Source organism: Grammomys surdaster, unplaced genomic scaffold (assembly GCF_004785775.1).
Source record: "Grammomys surdaster isolate TR1022 unplaced genomic scaffold, NIH_TR_1.0 125476, whole genome shotgun sequence".
NCBI lineage: Eukaryota > Metazoa > Chordata > Mammalia > Rodentia > Muridae > Grammomys > Grammomys surdaster.
In genome coordinates this window covers 1,063,120-1,078,246 of record NW_021620336.1, presented here as the reverse complement: position 1 = coordinate 1,078,246, position 15,127 = coordinate 1,063,120, and the positions used below count along the sequence as shown (strand labels likewise).

General features: G+C 43.8%; 1 protein-coding gene and 1 pseudogene across 1 annotated transcript in view; one reads left to right on the top strand and one right to left on the bottom strand.

Annotated features, from left to right (window-relative positions):
• Positions 1-2,989: 2,989 nt before the first annotated feature.
• Positions 2,990-5,740, top strand: LOC114638001 (annotated as a pseudogene).
• A 2,860-nt stretch (positions 5,741-8,600) lies between these two features.
• Cgas (cyclic GMP-AMP synthase) overlaps positions 8,601-15,127 on the bottom strand; it is a 9,794-nt gene continuing 3,267 nt past the window's right edge. Inside the window, exons 2-5 of the mRNA XM_028786348.1 lie at positions 12,610-12,829; positions 10,831-11,073; positions 9,865-9,967; positions 8,601-9,035 (exon numbers count right to left, since the gene is read on the bottom strand). Coding sequence (XP_028642181.1) covers positions 8,693-9,035; positions 9,865-9,967; positions 10,831-11,073; positions 12,610-12,829 — 909 coding nt within the window. The 3' untranslated portion in view covers positions 8,601-8,692. The remainder of the gene's footprint in view (positions 9,036-9,864; positions 9,968-10,830; positions 11,074-12,609; positions 12,830-15,127) is intronic.

Below are 15,127 nucleotides of genomic sequence, written 5' to 3'. Positions count from 1 at the left end.
CAAGTTTATTTCTGCAGCTCCAGCTTATAAGCACTTCAGCAAACAAAATTCTTCTTGAGAAAGTTTCTCTACAGACTAAACATAGATAGGAGTTCCTCTTGACTGCACTATCTCTCCGACCTTGGCTACAAAGATTGCTCTCATGCCAGTACTTTGGCTCTCCACAATCCCCAACATGTTATAGGCATGTGCTGTCAAGGCTAGCTTCTATGTGCATAGTGAGTGAACTCAGGACCTCTTGCTTTGACAGCCAGAAGTCTTACCCCTGAGCCACCTCCCTCACCCCTTTTTTGTTTGGTTTGGTTTTTGTTTTCAAGGTTTTTAAAATTTATTATTGTCTGCATGGGTATGTCATACTTGTATACCACTCCACACATGGTAGAGGGTCAAAGAACAACTTCCATATTTGTGTGGGTTCTAGGAATTGAACTTGGGTCACAAGGCTGGCATAGTAAGCACCTTTATCTGGTGAGCCATCACACCATCCCCTCCTGGGGTTTTGTTTTTTTTGTTTTGTTTTTTTTTTGTTTTGTTTTGTGTTTTGTTTTTGTTTTGTTTGTTTGTTTTTCGAGACAGGGTTTCTCTGTATAGCCCTGGCTGTCCTGGAACTCACTCTGTAGACCAGGCTGGCCTCGAACTCAGAAATCCGCCTGCCTCTGCCTCCCAAGTGCTGGGATTAAAGGCGTGTGCCACCACTGCCCGGTGTTGTTTGGGTTTTTGAGAAAGGACCTTGCTGTGCCTTCTCTGTCCCCAAGACTGACCTTGACCTCTTGATCATCCTACACAGCCTCACAATTGCTGGAAGTACCATGCTTATTGGGAGGGTGGGTGGCAGTGGTGCAAGGGATCAAAGATAGGGCATCCCATGTGCTAGACAGGTGCTCAGTCACGGGCTGCATCTCCAGCTTCTTCATCATCTTAAATTCTGCTGGAAACATGACTGCAGATTCTCCGATTGTAGGCATAACTGCTCCAGGAATCTGTTTCCTGACCAAACCTGTTTGAGCTATAGTCATCCCTGTACTAAATGACTCAGAAGGACTTGTTTCAGGGCCCCTTTGCTGAAGTGTTCATAGGGCCTGAATACTTAATGGGACACACATTTCCAATGAAACATGCTTTCTGTTGATGTTTCCCACTAACAAATTTAATACCTTCTCCATTTTAACCGAGCACTTATGCACAGTTGAATCGTAGCAAAAGTAGCACATTTTTTCCTTTCATAATTTCACAGATAGATCCATTGTTACTGTAAATGTTAGAAATGTTTGAATATTAGTTTTCCTTATTTTGACCATTTCTCTTCAATTATTTTTATGTGAATGAATGTTTAGCCCGCATATATATTTGTATAGCCCATGTGTGCAGGGCATATGGAGGCCAAAAGAGAGTGTCGGATCTCTTGGGACTGGATTTATATACCTAGGGCTGGAGTTACAGACCATTGTGGGTGCAAAGAATTGAATCAGAGTCCTCTGGAAGAGCAGCCAGTACTTTAGCCAACAAGCCACCTCTCCAGCCCCTATTTCACTTTTTTAAAAGCATTGCTACCTTTCTCTTTAGCATACACAGGTCAGTAATGTTGGTACTATTGCATTTTGGAGCCATTACTAAGTAACATGGGGCCTTAACAACACAAGGACTGCAATGACACAACAACTTGATGACTAACTGCACAATTGTGGGAGCTAGAGAGATGACTCAGTGCTTTAGAGCACTTGTTGCTCAATTCCCAGCACTGACATGGCAGCTCAACCACCTGTAATTCCAGTTCCAGGGAAATTGACACCCTTACATGACCTCAACAGGCATGAAGGCAAACCACTAGTACACAAGGAATCTAAGATTTTTAAGGGTGCCATTATGTAAGTTTAAGGTAGCATATTCATATGGTGGACAAAGGAATGATGCTTGGCCTAATAAGGTGTGAGCAGGACACTGTGGGTAGAGTAAGATGGTACAAGATTCTAGCAAGCCACTCAGAATAACATGCAACTTGAAACATACTTTTTTGTTTTGTTTTCCACTTCATGTTTTTGGACCATAATTGACTATATCAAAAATCATGGAAAGGCTGGGCGGTGGTGGCGCACGCCTTCAATCCCAGCACTTGGGAGGCAGAGGCAGGTGGATTTCTGAGTTTGAGGCCAGCCTGGTCTACAGAGTGAGTTCCTGGACGGCCAGGGCTACACAGAGAAACCCTGTCTCGAAAAAAAGAAAAAAATCATGGAAAGCAAAGTTGCAGTTAAGTGGTCTTATTGTCTACAATCATTAAAAGCTGAGTGTAGGGACAGTGACCTGCTTCTCTGAGAGTGTGAGAATGACAACTGTACATTCCAGACACTGGGTAGCTTCTATCATTTTGTCTTATAGAATGTGCACCCTAGTACTGAGATGGTATGAGAACAATTGGAGCTCCAATAACCTTCCTTTAAAAACAAAATGCTTTTTTTTTTTTTTTTTGGTTTTTCGAGACAGGGTTTCTCTGTATAGCCCGGGCTGTCCTGGAACTCACTCTGTAGACCAGGCTGGCCTCGAACTCAGAAATCCGCCTGCCTCTGCCTCCCGAGTGCTGGGATTAAAGGCGTGCGCCACCACCGCCCGGCCAACAAAATGCTTTTTAAAGTGGTAAAGAGCTTGGCCAACATCTGTGGGGTTCCAGGTTTGTGGCAGAAAAAAGAAAAAAAAAAAAAAACAACCCTGCAACCATCAGGTTGAACATGAATTGGCAATACTTTGGAGCTGGGAAGTTGGCTTCGTAGGCAGGAGTACACTTGCTGGGAACTGGAAAGATGGCTCATTGATTAATAACACTGGTTGGGTGGAGTCTCCTCCGGTGTCAGGACTCGCCTACTGAGCTCCTGAGAGTCGTGTGGCAGGGAGCTCGAAGCTCCCTGTCGCCCTGGTTTCTGGCCACGTTGCCCTCCCACCCAATGGAGGCCCAATACTCGAAATATTTCCCATATTTCCCCCGCTGCTGCCTGGGTAACTGGGCCGGTACCGGGCGTTATCCTGAAGTAACCATCTGTACCTGGGGGAGACAGTCCGCAGGATGTTGCGCTACCGGGGCGACTCGGACCTGGCATTCCGAGGGGCCTGGATCGAGCTGGCGACCGCCCTGGCCACCCTGGCCACGGTCAGTGCCGGAGAAGGGCCGCCAGGGAGCCACTGATCAGGATGCTGAACCCCTGGGATGTGGGGGCGGTGAGGGAGAATTGGGAGGCGGGGGTTTGTTTTGAGGCTGCAGTCCCCTTCTCACCCAAGGCCCCGGGCCCTGCTACATTTTGGGGAGCGACCATGCTGCTTGTGGAAGAACGGATTGTGTCCACAGACGAGGTATCTTCCCACTCACCGTTTCACTGGATAGACTGCCCCCAGAGACTCCCAAAGAGACTGCAGTGACCATGTAGAAGCAGGAGGTGGAGGCACCAGAAGTCAGAGATCTAGGCTACCTGTGACTCCTTCTCCTGGGAAGACCTTCCATGGAGAACAAAGTGCCCTCTGGGCCCAAGTGAGCACCCTACTGACGCTGCTGCCCCCTCCCGTTCCGAAATGCCAACAGTTCACTGTGACTGGAAAACACAAGGTGCTGAATAGCTCTTCCCAGGAAGCGATCTCCATCTGGGATATCTGAATCCTCCCCAACTTCAACATCAGTCATCTACCTGTCATACCTGATGGCTCTGTGCTGTGGATGAAAATGGCAGCAGTCTGGGGAAGTCTCCAGGGCTCCTTCTGTCAGGTTCCTGGTACCTCTGGCTACTTTGTACCCTGTCCATTAAGTGCCCTGGAGGAACACAACTTCCTGAGAGGGGGTAAGCAGCCTCCTCCTGAGGCCAAGTAGGGTCTTGAGTCCCCTTGATTGCCTTGGTTCAGTGATCCACGCCAAAGCTACCCTTCACCCAGAGCATCTACACTCACTTCTGCCTGCCCAGTGTCTGCCTAGACTGCCCCTGCTTTGTGATGACTGCTTCTTGTGAGTCCCCTAAGAGCATTTCACTGTCACCTACACGCTGCTCAACAACCTCCAAGACTTTCTTGTTGTGAGGCTTGTGTGGACTCCAAACACATACAGGCTGGAAATCAGCTGTGTAAGGAGGAACATCGGGCCATGCAGACAGCCCTAGTCTCCACACTCCTCAATAACCTTGACTTCTCCCAAAAGGGCAGCGCACTTATCTTCAGTGTGGCTTTCCAGGCCCTAAGGACAGGGCTAGTTAGGCCTCTTAGCTTCTAGAGAGGAAATGTCTTAGGTAGCACTAGAAGGATGGGATACAGGGAAGATGGAAACCCAGTCCAACCTCAGTGTGAGAAGGTCTGCATCTTCCTACCCAGCACTACCAGTGTGCCACACCCTCCGCCTGAGGCCTGGTCCCTGCCCCAAAAGAGCAGCCCCAGTATCCTGCTGTCCAGGACCTGGTGGAGAGGCACCAGGCCAGCCTAGGCCATTCTCAGTCTTTCTCCAACCAACAGCCTTCCTGTACTCACCTCATGAGGTAAAGGACCTGGACTGATGTCAGTCTGACCAAGAAGGGAGTTGGGGTGAGGAGCAGACCACTGAGTGGGATGCTATACCCTCACAGAGCCCACAGCCTCTGTCTTCTTCCAGGTCAGGCAGTGTGATAGATTGCAGGGCCATCACACCCTCTGTGGCCTCCCCTGTTGGTCCTCCCTTCTACCTGCCCCAGGTCAAGGCTGTGCTTTCTCTAGACAAAATTGCCAAGTGAGAGTGAAAAGTCCTAGTGGTGGAGCCTGTCAAGGTACACCAGTCTGCTGGCTCAGGTCCTGACACTCCAAAGACCCTAGAGGGTTTCCTGTTCCTAGGCTGGCCCTCCCACTGTGGGCAGAGAAGCCCTGCCCTGGTGAAGGATGAGGGCAGAAGGTGCAAAATGGGTAGTATGGCTGCAGGTCAGCCAACAATATTTCCTAAGTTCGTGGGGGTGGGGGGCTGGCCTCACCCCAGCAAGACAAGGACTGGAGGAGCTCCCCTGGTCCAATCCTTCACTTTGTCCCAAGTTTACAGAGTATTTTCATTCTCTCTATCCTGTCTCCGAAATTCCTTTGCACCCACCTGCATGGCTGAGATTAGAGGGTGGTAGTGGTAAAGGGACCTACAACAATGACAATGACTCTCCTCCTCAGGGGTTGGGGACATAGCTAGGTGGCCTCTTTCTGCCTGGCATGTTTATGTTGGTAGCCTGAAGCTCTTTAAGTTCTGTTTTCTTGTTTTGTTTTTGTCCATTCCTGTAATTTATTCTCTGGCTACATCTTCTGGCTTTTACTTCTGGAAGTAAAACTATTAAAAGCTGTTTGAGAGAAGAAAAAGAGGAAGAAGAAGAAGAGGAGGAGGAGGAAGAATAAGAGGAGGAGGAGGAGGAAGAAGAAGAGGAGGAAGAGGAGGAGGAAGAGGAGGAGGAGGAGGAGGAGGAAGAGAAGGAGGAAGAGGAAGAACACTGGCTGCTCTTGCAGAAGACCCGGGTTGAACATTTTAAATGGATAAACTATTGTAGGCACATTATATCTCAATAAAGTTGTTCCTTAAAGTCTGCTTTTAAAAGCCATCAGAACAGTAAGGAAATAGTTGTCCAAAATCTAAGCATGAGTTGAACTCAAAAGATCAATGCAAGCTCAGTATGGCAGCATATGAATATAACCCCAAATATTGATGAGGTTGGGCCAACAGGATCTGAAATTCAAGCCTGTGATTTCCTTTTTACTTTATTTAGGTGCTGGGAACTGAATCCAGGGCTTTCTGTACCATTTGGGGGAGGATGATACATTTGAAAATGTTAAATAGAGCTTGGATTTTGATGGGGGAGGTCTGGCATTCTATTTGTTAGCTGACCTCAGAACTCTCCTCATGTTGACACTTTTTCTCTGATGTTTAAACCCAGCGAATGTTAAGTACAAGGCACAGACTCTAAGATTAATACATTCAACCACATTAAAACATTTAATTATTTATTGAAAGATACTGAAAAGAGGAAGACAACATACATGGTAGACATGATTTGTTACACAGGGAACAACTACAGAACATTGAAAAGGGCTCCTGCAACAACACATGCAACAAAGTACTGGAAAAACAGTGACTGAGCATCAGCCGTCCCTGGGGAACACTGGCTGGATGCAGAAGAGAGTCATCCTCTGTCTCTCACCCATCTCTCTGCATTAGGTACCATTGCTTTTGTAAAAAAAACACGTATAGAATGAAAATAAATAGAAACAAATCACATGCTTAGGCACATGTGATAAAGTACCCAAAGCAGAGCTGCTGAGAACGACGTCATCGTCCTTTGTACCCTAGGACAGAGGAGCAGGCAGTGCTTCTCTGTGCATTCCTTGTGTTTGAACAAAGTCTCAGTCCACCATTTCTAATACAATCTCTCACAGCCTTCTACAGATTCTACTAGGTGAGAAGTAAAACTCATTAAGTTCTTAATGTATCTAATTGGGGACAGATTATATTTGTTTTCCCTTTCTAAGATGGCGAGGTCTTCATTTTTATTTTTAGTATTTCATTTTTGTTATACCCTTTATATGTGAGCGAATTATGAGAAACTGAGTACTAAATAATTATACTCATTTTAGTCAGTGCTGTGAACATCTGAATTATCACGTTTTTGAGGTTCTTATTTTTTTTTTATTCAAAGAGAACATCAGCATTTGATAGACAAACAGCCATATGGTGTATGTGTCAAGAGGTTGGAGGAATTTCATGAGAAAGAGTAAGGAACCACAACATACCAAAAAAAAAAAAAAAAAAAAAAAAAGCCTTCTTAAGTTCTCACCATCCTAAACAGGAAAAGAATTTTAAAAAGAAAAAGAAAAAGAAAATGTACTCTTTTGAGTCAGGACAGGAAGGAAACCCAGGTCAAACTCAAAGGGACTCATGGTGACTCACAGGGACTGCTGCTGGCTTTTGGTGGTTTGTTGTTGTTGTTGTTTTGGGTTTTGTGGTTTTGTTTTGGTTTGTTTTTTTTGTTTTTTTTCGAGACAGGGTCTCTCTGTATAGTTCTGGCTGTCCTGGAACTCACTCTGTAAACCAGGCTGGCCTCCAACTCAGAAATCCGCCTGCCTCTGCCTCTCAAGTGCTGGGATTAAAGGCATTCGCCACCACTGCCTGGCTTTGTTTTGTTTTTTTGAGAGGAGATCTTATTCTGTAGCCCAGGCTGGCCTTACATTCATACCTCAGCTTCTCAAGTCCCAGCATTATAAGTAAGTGCCAGCACACTTATTATACTAAGGGATCAGATCATAGTTTCCTATTTTTTGTGCTCTTAAAAAAAATAGTGAGTATGTGTGTGTGTGTGTATGTGTGTGTGTGTGTGTGTGTGTGTGTGTAGTTACAGTTGTGCCTGCCACTGGATGCTAGGAATCAACCCAGGTACTCTGAAAGAGGAGTCAGTGCTGTTAACCACTGAACCACTTCTCTAGCCCCTTTGTACTTTGTTTTAAGCAGGTTTTGTGCACCCCAGGCTATCCTTGAACTAAAAATATAGCCAAGGATAACACTGGACGGTTTTTCTGCCTCCATTTCTGTGGTGGTTTGAATATGCTTGGTCCAGGGTGTGGCACCATTAGGAGTGTAGTTTTGTTGAAATAGGTGTGGCCATGTTGAAGGAAGTGTATCACTGTGGAGGTGGGCTTTTGAGACCTTCCTCCTAGCCATGTGGGTAACAGTCTGCTCCTGGCTTCCTTTGGATGAAGATATAGAACTTGAGGGCTGGAGAGATGCCTCAGTGGTTAAGAGCACTGACTGTTCTTCCAGAGGTCCTGAGTTCAATTCCCAGCAACCACATCGTGGCTCACAACCATTTGTAATGGGATCTGATGCCTTCTTCTGATGTGTCTGAAGACAGCTACAGTGTACTCATAAACATAAAATAAATAAATCTTTAAAGAGAGAGAGAGAGAGAGAAACTCTCAGTTACTTCTCCAGTGCCATGCCTTCCTGGACACTGCCATGCTTCCCACCATGATGATAATGGACTGAATCTCAGAACCTGTAAGCCATCCCAATTAAATGTTGTCCTTATAAGAGTTGCCCTGGTCATGGTGTCTGTTCACAGCAGTAAAACCCAAACTGAGAAAACTTCTCAAGTGCTGAAACTACAGGCATCACAATGGACTCAAGTCACTTTAACCCAGTTTCATTTCAAAAGACAATTTCAGGCTAGGACGATGGCTCAGTCACTTTAGTACTCGCTTTGCAAGCACAGGGACTTAAGTTCAGATCTCTAGCAACATGTAAAAGCTGTATAGTGATGCTCTTCTATCATCCAGGGCTGGAGAAGCAGACACAGGTGGATCCTGCTCATCTATCATCCAGGGCTGGAGAAGCAGAGACAGAAGGATCCCAGGAACTCACAGGCTAATCAGCCTGGGCACCTCCATGAGCTCTGGGTTCAGAGGCAGACCCTCTCTCAAAAAAAGTGAAGTGTGCCAGCTGGTGGTGGCACAGGCCTTTAATTTCAGCATTCTAGTGGCAGAGGGAGGCAGATCTCTTTGTTCAAGACCAGCCTAGTCTACAGAGGGAGTTACAAGACAGGACTACACAGAGAAACCATGTCTTGAAGCCACCACTCTCCCCACCCCTCCCCCCAAAGTGGAATATGATTGAAGAAGACATCAACCTCTGACCTAAACACCCATAGGAACACATTATAACGTATAACACAAATACATAGTTTCAAAGATTGCCAAAAATTGGAAATTCATTGTTTCTTTCATATTCAATTTTCCTTGTCAGAAATTCTTTACTCTTTTGGTCAATTAGTTCTTGAGAGAATAGATTGAACTTTGGAATAAAATAATGGACCAGTTCCTCTGTCCTGAGGCACTCAAGAAAGAATGTTAAAAACATATCAAAGCATAAGTTTAGGTTCTTGAGGTCCCACTGACAGTCCTGTGGGTTCTGGGTCCACATGTGAAAGAAGGCAGTTTTCACATGGTAAGAACAGAATGCATCCAGCTCTTGAAACTCTTTTTTCAACTGTTCCAAAAGGTATTTCATTAATTTTAAACATTCTTTCCTGTTAAATAAAAAGAAGATACTAATTTTTACTTACTTACAACCTACCTCTTTTGAGACAGGCTCTCTGTGTAACCTTGGCTTTCCTGGGACACAAGAGATCCACCTGTCCCTGTTTCCCAAGCACAAGTACTGGAATTAAAGATGTGTACCACCTTGTCTGGTTTTTTTTTCTTTTTTTAAACATATTTTCTTCTTTATTTCCATTTTTTTAAAGACAGGATTCCATTAGCTCAGGTTGGCCATTAACTGGTCATGTAGAAGAGGCTGGCCTTCGGCTCCTAACTCTCCTCCACCCCTCAAGTGCTGAGAATACAGTGTGTACTACCATGCTTGGGTCAGTCTTGCTTCTTGATGGTGTATACTTTAATGAGACAAATGACCCACTTATTTCAAGTTTGGCCGGTGAGTTCCAAATAGTAACAGCGCTATCCCATCCCATAGTAGTCACCACTATCTAATAAGAGTCATTCGTTGACCTCTTCACCTTTTATGACAATATACGTGCAGTGTGCATGCCTATAATCTCAGCACTTGAGAGGCTGAGGCTGGAAGATCACAATGAGTTCAAGGTCAACACTGGCTACAGAGTGAGTTCAAGGCCAGCCTGAGCTATACAGGGAGATCCCAGGAATATATATTCCTCCTCTGCCTTCTTCTTCCCTTCCTCCCTCTCTCCTTCCCTCTTGCTCCCTACCCCAAATCATCCCAACACCACCCTTCTCCCAACCCACCACAGTAATACTCATCCCCACACCTGATCTATAGTGCCAAGGAAGCATTAAATGTTATATAGGTAGCTTGTCATTAAAAAAAAATAAGGACATTACCTGCAACATTTTGCTCCGGAAGATTCACAACATGTTTTTCCTATCCCGTGATTATTCAAAATGTATTTTTCAGTGTGAGAGAAAGAGAGGCGCCATGTCTCTCCTTAATTTCAGAAAGAAAAACAGAAAGCTGTCTTACTAAAAGCAGCCGCATATAAACAACACAATATCCAAGTCTAGATCCTATGCTAAAACATCATCCTGAAGAAGTTTAAGAAAAAGGTGGACCAAAAGAAGAGAATGGATAGACAAAGTCATTACTAAAGTAAATATCAGACAGCAAAAGCAGGCTTAAATGGGAAAATACAGAGATCGGAACTTAATGTAGTTATCGAAGATCAGACATTATTTTGGATACATAATATCAAGCATATTATATTGTCCCAGATTAATTTTGTTACACTTTGCTTCTCTGATGCTTTAACTTCTCCACCATCTTTCAAAGAGCTTTGATGTGCACAGATGAGCGACTACACAAGAGGCTTCAAAACTAGCACAAGATCAGTCAGCTGGTCCGGGGAGCCCTGAGATGCAGAACCACAGGGGGAAGCCCTGAGATGCAGAACCACAGGGGACTGGGTCCAAGGCAGCAAGTACTGTCTTCACTTACAAAGAAACAAACGTTAGATGTAGTGACTTGTAGACATTTGAAAGCAGAGTCATTATCGTTGCTGTGGCTTGGGAGTTATTTTGAGACAGGGTCACATGTCACCCAATTTGACCTGAAACTCACTATGGAGCAGAGATGACCTGAAACCCCTGTTCCTTATACCTCTGCCTGTACCCTTCTCAAGGAAGACAGCCACACATTTCTCAGGCTGAGCTGGCCAACTCATGATGTGGTCTGTTTAGCCTGGTGGCTCTCAAATGCCAGCACATCAGTGGACTGTTCATCTTTTACTGTCTTTGCATATGACACTTCTGAGCCTTTTACATCCTTCCCAGTAATCTTTACATTTAACAAACCTTGAAAAACATTTCCATCTTTTGCGTTCTTGGGTACAAGATAAAATGGCTCTTGTCTTAGCTTAGTCCTCACTTTCCTTCCAAGCCAGCCTTGAATAGGTAGTCCTTCTTTGGTACTAATAGGCCAGCTGCTTTTTGATTCCAAAGCCAGAATTATATCGACAGATATTTCTTTAGGCTTCCTGATGAGAAGGGTTACAGCAGGACTTCCTGGTTTCTCCTCCTCCACGCTGACGTCTATATCTGTTTACACACATTGAAGCAAAGAAAGGGTTGATCCATTTTCTCTGGAAATACGAGAAAGTAACAGAACCACAGTTCAAAATACATACTAAAGCCCTAGTTAGCATTAGCTGGAATACAGAACTACACCCCAGGAAGCAGTGTTTTACCATGTAACCAAGTTACTCTCTGGAGATGCTGTCAGGAGTCTACCTAGAGCTTATGAAAGCATTCCTAAAGACTTTGGGTTTGGGAGTGTGTAGCTTGTCTTTGCTACTTTGTGGGTTCTTCTTTTTTCCATCCTTTATCACCCCATTTCATCCCCTATCACTAGACAGGTGAGAAAGAAGGATAAAGAAGAGGGGGGGCTGAATCTAATTTCCTTTTGTTTCTTCTTTGAGTACAACTACTAACAAATCACAACCAACCCCCTTGAACAATCAACAACCACTCCTATGGGACTCTAGCATTTATATGATCTCTGAAAAGCTCCCAGAATTCCAAATGTCACACAATCTCAGAAACTATCTGTAGCTGACAAAACCATACCTCTGCTAGGGTACAAGGCAAATCAGAGTAAGCTGCTTTGGACAGTCCTAAGCAGCCCTGTATCCTCACACCTGGGACTAAAACAAAAACACATTCCTATTTCTGTGTTTTTAAAGAAGCCAAAATTCAAAAATTGTCACTATAGGAGTGCTATAATTACATTTTCATTTAGAATTTTAAATGGTACTTTGGAGAAAAGCCAGCAAAAGTTGCCACATAGCAGCACGGATGAGAGTAGCTACGATCCAGCATAGAGGCAGTGAGTATCAAGAAACAGTGGAAGAGCAATTATAGTGGTTCAAATAGGGTCTCGGGGGTAGTGCTTGCCCAATATTGCACAAGATCCTGACTTCAACCCCTAGTGTCACCCCAAAAATGTTTTCAGGACCAGTGTGGGCAATGTAATGATATCCCATCTCTAAGTAAACAGCCACACAGAGTCTCAAATCAACAGAACTGGCAAGGACACTAAGCCTGTGAGCTAAGGAAGGACAGTATATGCTTTAGATATGACTCCACCAGGTCTATCCCATAAAACAGCTGATGCTGAGGAAAGACTGAACCAAAATAAACTTTAGGATGAGCTTGTTTGGGGTGCTAGGGTGCTGTTTAATGTCAGCATTCAGGAGGCAGAGACAGGCAGAGTTCTGTTAAGTTCAAGGCCAGCCTGGTCTACATAGTAACCAATACATAGATCAGCCAGGGTTACGTAGTGAGATCCTGTTTCAAAAGATAGGTGGATGGATGGACAGACAGATAGCAGGAGCTGTAGGTGTCCATGTCCATAGCCCCAGGACAAGTAGTGTGGTCAGTTCCGGAAGCTCTGGGAGGTGGCAGTAGACTGCTCCAAGGAAAGACTTCTAGGAGTACTCACAGAAGGGAGAGAGAGAAGCTGGGGAGAGAGAGAGAGGAAGGGGGGGGGAAGAGGGTCGAGAGGAATCAACAGAGGAGTATATCTGAGCAGTAAGGCAGCATCAGATCTGCAAGATTCAAACTTCCAAATCTCACCTCTGATTTCTCTAACTTCTTCTTTAATGATTTCCCTAAACTTTGACAGCATCTTGGTAGCTGATAATACTTCCCCTTCTAAAAAATGACTCAGCGGATTTCTTCGTGGAATTCTTTTGAACTTCACAAGATAGAAAGCACCCGTTTCATGATATTCTTGCAGCTCAATTCTGGGGACTTCCAGTTTAAACATAACATCAAATTCATTAGGAGCAGAAATCTAAAGAATAGTAAAAATAACATTGAAATAGTTCTAAACAATCACCTTTATCCCCCTTGAAATTTTCACTTGCCACTCCATTGAAAAGCAAGATTCTCAGTATATATTCCCTCAGGAACACAACACCTGAGAACAGGAAGTTCCTGTTACTAAGTACCACTATATTGGCTTTAGCTTGTAGAGCCGCTCAATTTTTTCTTTTTTTAAGCCAAGCAATCACATATGTTTTCTTTGTTTTAAAACAGGGTCTTACTCTGTAGCCTGGGCTGGCTTCGAATGCACAACATAGCCCAGGCTAGGCTAAAACTCCAATTTGGTTCCTAGCACCCTATTAGGCAGCTCACAGCCACCTGTAACTAAAGTGCCAGGTGACATGACATCTTTTCTGGCCTGCACAGGTTCCTGTACATAGGGTGCCTATAAACTCACACATATACATAAATAACATATAAGTAAATATTTTTTAACTAAAGTAAAATCTTTCCACAAAAAGTACTGTAGTCCTAGAAGTGTACGCTTCTCTGGCATACTGTTCCAACACAAGGGAAAAATTTTACATATATATATAATACATATCAAAATCCCAGGAATAGGGGTTAATTCCAGCATTCTGGAAGTTCACCCATGGCTTCATAATGAGACTCTATCTCAAAAAAACAAAGACATTCACCAAAAGCATTTTTTAATAAATTAAAAAGCTTGTGATGTTACCTTTAGTATCACAAAATACACAGTGGTCACAGAAATGTGTTTTGAGGCTGGCATGGTAACACTCACCTGTAATTCCAGCCCTTGGAAGACTGAGGTAAGAGAATCATAAGTTGGAGGAGCCAGCCTGGGCTACACAGTAAAATCCTATCTAAAAACAAAACAACAATAAAACTCCTTTTACACATTTTCAATCATAATCATAGCAACCACAATAAATACTTTACCTGTATCAAATAACACAGAGAGCTCAGTTGGTAGACTATTTTGCTTAACATGAATGAAGCCCTGGATTCAATGCCCAGAACTGTATAAACTAGTTAGGATGATGGCATGATATCAACTCTATAGAAGTAAGTCCAGGAGGATCATCCTTGGCTACACAGTGAGTTAGAGGCCAGCCTGGAATACTTGAGACACTGTCATAAAATAATAGAGCAAAGTAGAATAAAGGAAATAAAAATACCACACAGCATTCATTAGTTTGAGCTGTGCTTTTTAGATGTTACTTATTTATCTTATTTACATGAGTGTTTTGCCTACATGTATGTCTTTGTACCATGTATGTGCCTAGTGCTTGTGCAAACCAGAAAAAAACTGTCAGATCCCCGGGAATGGGAGTTACAGACGGTTTTGAACTCCCATGTGGTTTCTGGGATCCAAACTCTGATCCTCTGGAAGAGCAGCCAGTGTCCGTAACCTTTGAGCTCTCTCTCCTCCCTCTGCTTGGTTTTTATTCCATCTGTACCCCATTTGCATTTTCTTGCTAGCGTACTTAAACAGTTGGTTTTAGTTTATTGGTTCTGTGTCTAGTAGTCTTGCTAGCTCACTGACCATTTTAATAGCTTATACATAATTATGTCATCTGTGCATAGTTGTTTGCCCCTCTGCCAGTCTTACTCATTTGGTTTCTTTTTCTTGACCTACTGCAGTGGCTATTTGAATTAGTTTGTTTTTATAATTCATTCATGTTTCAAGTTGCTGTGGTTCATTCTTGTATTTATTTGTTTTTGGTTTGAAACAGTGTCTCTATAGAGCCCTAGCTGTCCTGGGACTCTATGTAGACCAAGCTAGACTTAAACTCACAAAGACTCACCTACCTCTGCCTCCCTGCTGGGATGAGTTACCACATCATTTGAATGAAACCACTACATTTTCATTTATTTCTTTTAATTTTCACTAGTGTAGTACAGGATTAGCCTCTGAGACACACCGCTACCTTTTGAGATTCAGACCCAGGACAATCAGCTGAGGTACATATTTAACATACCAAAGTGGCCCTGGCCACCAGGTTCTCCCAGCATCCCTCAGTCCCTACCTGACAGCCAAACCATGTAACATAATAGTAATTCACTTGGTATTAATTTTGGAGACTTTAAATTGTTTACACTTGTTAGAACTTAGTTTTTGACCTTTTAAAATTATGGTTATGCACTGGGCGGTGGTGTTGCACGCCTTTAATCCCAGCACTTGGGAGGCAGAGGCAGGTGGATTTCTGAGTTCAAAGCCAAAGCCAACCTGGTCTACAGAATGAGTTCCAGGACAGCCTGGGCTATACAGAGAAACCCTGTCTCGAAAAACCAAAAAAAA